This window comes from Capsicum annuum, chromosome 3 (assembly GCF_002878395.1).
Source record: "Capsicum annuum cultivar UCD-10X-F1 chromosome 3, UCD10Xv1.1, whole genome shotgun sequence".
NCBI lineage: Eukaryota > Viridiplantae > Streptophyta > Magnoliopsida > Solanales > Solanaceae > Capsicum > Capsicum annuum.
In genome coordinates this window covers 263,783,468-263,787,922 of record NC_061113.1, presented here as the reverse complement: position 1 = coordinate 263,787,922, position 4,455 = coordinate 263,783,468, and the positions used below count along the sequence as shown (strand labels likewise).

The window sequence follows — 4,455 nt, the reverse complement described above, 5'->3', positions numbered from 1 at the left end:
ACAATTATTACTCATAGAATATAACTAGTTAGGTGTCCTACTATATACCAAATGAAAGATCTTCGAGTCTTCTTTCCAACACATCTAATTTTACTCTTAATCCGATAGTGGAGAAGAAAGTTATGCTCATTTTACTTGAGAGTGTATGTATGCCAAAGATTGACAATGGGAGTTGACGAGCCGTCAATTAGTTGACGGACTGTCAACTGAAGTCGTCAGCCTTAGTTAGTGAAGCTCAAAATCTGCTAGAGGTTGATGATGGGAGTTGACAGGCCATCAACGAGTTGAGGACTGTCAACTGAAGTCGTCAGCCTTAGTTAGTGAAGCTCAAAATCTGCCGGAGGTTGACGATGGGAGTTGACGGGCCATCAACTAGTTGATGGGCTGTCAACTGAAGTCTAGTTGATGGCCCGTCAACTGAAATCATCAATTGAGAAATTCCTGTAATTTTTTTAAATTTTTTTAGGGATAATTTGATCTCTTCTTCACCTCAAACCCCACCGTGCGACTTAAATCACTCTATAAGCATTATTTACTCATCAATTATCAATTTTTTATGGCTCTTTCTCCTCTCCATTCTCAAGAGAAACAAAAACTCTATTTCTTCCCAAATTCAATTTCAAGGCTCCAATTTCAAAAAGAAACACTTACAATTTGCCTTATACGGCGCATATGATTTTATCAATGAATGAAATTCGCTTTAGAGTAAATAGCAAGCCTAACTAATTTGAGGTTAATTTTTTAAGTAGAATGATTGAATGATCGCACTCATAGTGATCATAAGCTTCCAAATTATTTTTTCTCCACCTAAATCCCGTTCAATAATTTTGAAATTTTCATTGTGTCGGTCATGATGAAAATTAATGTCAAAATCACGATTCATGAGTTGTAATTTGTAGCTCCACAGGCCAAGGCTTTTTTTGATGTGATGCATCAACCAACAAGAGAGGGCAAAAAAAAGGAGGAGAATCACATTCCATTGACTGTTAAACAGTGGACACTAGAAAAGTTGTGGGATTAAAAACAGATTGTAAACTTATTATCAACTTTTCATATTTATCGAAGAGGAGGACATGTAAGATTATCATTGAAGATCGTAGATATTTACCGAAAGTTAACGACTTATCTAAGGATAAATTACAAACATGAAAAAAATTGATTAATCCGAAAAGATGCACTACACGGACAAGCAATTTATTCTTGTAGCAAGTCAAGTACATAGCTTATGAAATAGCAATAACAACAATAATATACTCGGTCTAATCTATGAAATTCGAAGAGACTATAATTCTCACAAATCTTATTCCTATACTAAAAAGGTGAAAAAGATTGTGACTCATGGAAAAGCAAAGGTTATGAAATTAGTATTAAGAAACAATGTACCAAAAAAAGAGGTTAAGAAGATAAAGTTTAAAAAGGGAAATCCTTTGCACAAAAGAGGAACATGGACTTTTTGCTCCACTGTTCCACCAAGAAGAAAAAGGTATGATTGCATAGTGTCCCCCTAAATTTAACCCCCACCCTACCCCTTAACCCTGCAGGACCAGTACTGATGATGATGCACACAAGAAGTAAACCCAACAATACTTCCAACCTGCAGGTTTTCATGTTACTCTAATCTTAATCGTACCCTTTTTGCTTATCCTCAAAACATTCATTTGTTGTTCTTACATTTTCCTCAACTGCCCTAAATTGGAACAAGCAATGTTGGATCCAGCAAGTGATTTGGTACCTCCACCTTCTTCTCCCACAATTTCATCTGTTTCTTCTTCTGATCTCGACACTGAGGTACTCCGAATCACTTTTCATTTATTTCAATTGCAAATGTGTTTCAAGCTGAGGGTATGTTGTTGTTGCAAATATGTTTGAAATTTTACGCTTTACACCGCGAACAGTCTACAGGTTCGTTTTTCCATGATCGGAGCATAACATTAGGGACACTCATGGGAGTTACATTCCAAACGATCACGTTCCGAGCTCCATCAATGACTCAGAACCGCCAGTCGAACATTGAGAGCACCAGCTCCACCTCCGCCGGGGCAGGGAGTTCTCGGAAGAGCAGGAAATCTAAGAAGAGCAGAGTAGCTGCGGTGGAAGAGGAGGAACGCCGCCATTGCCGACGGCGGAGGTGGTGGAGGCTTTGCAGAGACGAGTGCGACTCCAAGCCGGCATCTCTCGGAGAATACCTAGAAGTCGAACGTAGAGCGCTAGAAGGCGGTGCAGCGGCGGAGCTGGAAGGTGTTGTAATCGACGCGCCGCCGACGAACGGACGGACGATATTCGCCGACGGGAGAGTTCTGCCGCCGGTGGAAGTGGAGGAAGAGGAATCATCGTCGGCGGCGGGAGGTTTAGGGTTGTGTAGATTCTCAGTGGCGTCGCTATCTGGAATCTGTAGCCGTGGTGCTGGCTGCGTTGGATAAGCATAAAGATAAGACTTTACTCCATCAATTATCATTAAATTTTGATTCGTCTTTAATTAGTTTAAACTTTGTCATTAAGAAGATTGAAATGCAGAGAGAATCAGAAAAAGAATACAGTAAATTGTCCTTTATTAGCCCCACTGCCTGTGCTGTTTATTCTCATTTTATCTTTATTGTCAGGATATTTATTTGGATTTATTCTATTAAATAATTTAAGTAAAGGTAAGTGTCCGACCCTAGTATTTGTCTTTTCGAAGGATACAATGAAGTGGGCTAACGAAAAAACGAAAAATACAACTTCTTATCAATTACACAAGTAAAATTTTACCAGTTCTAACTTTTCCAAATGGCATACTGTTAAGTTGGTATCATGATAAAATGTAGCATAAAATTGAGTAGAGTTTTAATACATCATTATTTTCTTGTAATTGTCGTATAATTCATTTGATGTTGAAGTGTAATTTGATCTTGTCACAAAATTGAAGAAACAATCTTTAGTGGTTATAAGTCACAAGCTGGAAATAGACTAGTGGTTGAAGCAGAAGATATGGATCACACGTATAAAAAAACACCAATGTCTCAAATAGCAAGCAAACTGTGTTGTTGCTAAAGCTTTTCACGAGTAGAGGTTGTATGCTAAAATCTGACCAAAAGGAACTCTGGCTTAACAATTACATAATAGACGAATAGAAGCGGTATCGGGGTTTTTTGTCGGACCACAAAGGTCTGTTGTACTGTATAGTTTATACGCAATCTTATCTTGTATTTTTAGTGTAAGAAGTCATTTCCTCAGCTTGAACCTGTGATCTCTATTATCTGGTAATATAACAATAATTTTGACAGATATTTCACGGCTCCTATTTTATTTTTATGTTAAACTTAGAAAGGGTCTTAATATCTGTTTTTCATTTGATTCTCTCACCTTCAAAAGACCGATTTTATCCTTAATTTACTTTCTTCATCAAGTAATCAATGGACGGATAAATAATATTAAAAAATAATTATGAATGTCATAAAATTTTTTGTATAGCTTTAGGTATGATTTTACATCTTTATCTCAATTCAAAAGCTCAATCAATTTGAGCTTGGGCATCGGATGCCCCAAAATGATAAGATTCTCCTAAATTATCTTTTGTCTTACCCCAATCTTGTATATATATGGGTCTAAAATTATCTTATTCTCTAATATTTCCATCAGATCACATCAAGATATATTGGTCTCAGAGAATTGCAATACAAGATAAGATCAAGACAAAAAGGAGAATGGAATTTGTTCCTGATGAGCCAATCACGTGTATGGTTCCTGGCTGTTCGAAAAAAACAGCCGCGGGCCTTGGGATCTTGTATGTGGGCTAGGACTATATTTGCTTTGATGGACCTAAGACTCAACCCACACATATTCCTTTCGAGTTATGCCATTTCACATACATCACTGCATAGATATTCGACTCAAGTAAAACATAGTAAAATAAAATATCAAAGAAAAATAAAGCAGCGAAAAGTATATGCTAAAAGCAAATAGAGAAGAGGATATTAGCGATAATTAATAATATAATAATTGAGGAGGTGATGAGAGGTTGTGATCATTGAGGGTTCAGAAGTAAATATACGGATTAGTCGAAGGGGATTCAACATTTACTATATATACATAAAAATATTTTTAACCATATAACAATAATATAATTTTTCGACGAACTGGCTATGATGAGGAGGTGCTCGAATTCATCGATATGAAGATGTGAAAAACTGATTATGGATGGTTTCATACGAGGTAGAGGTAGGCCAAAGAAATATTGAAGAGGGTGATTAGGCATGACATGAAGCAGTTGCAGCTTTGGAAAGTGTGGAAGACACGGATTAGCATAGAGAGTTAGTGGATAAGAGTGCATCTTTACGAATAGAAATGAGTGTTTTGTGTGGTTGTGCCTATCGTCATAATGTTACGTCTTGTAGTTTTCTTGTTTTGTGGTGTTTTGGTATCATCGGTGAGTTCGGATAGATAGTTTTTTAATATTAATTTATGGGTGTCTTGTTT

The 4,455-nt window shown here is 36.8% G+C and overlaps 1 protein-coding gene across 1 annotated transcript; it reads left to right on the top strand.

Annotated features, from left to right (window-relative positions):
• The first annotated feature begins 1,146 nt into the window (after positions 1-1,146).
• On the top strand, positions 1,147-2,560 carry LOC107862219 (uncharacterized protein At3g17950). The gene is made up of 2 exons (XM_016707721.2): positions 1,147-1,788; positions 1,896-2,560. The coding sequence occupies exons 1-2, from the start codon at positions 1,705-1,707 to the stop codon at positions 2,418-2,420; spliced, it is 609 nt and encodes a 202-aa protein (XP_016563207.2). The 5' UTR covers positions 1,147-1,704; the 3' UTR covers positions 2,421-2,560.
• The last annotated feature ends 1,895 nt before the right edge of the window (positions 2,561-4,455 follow it).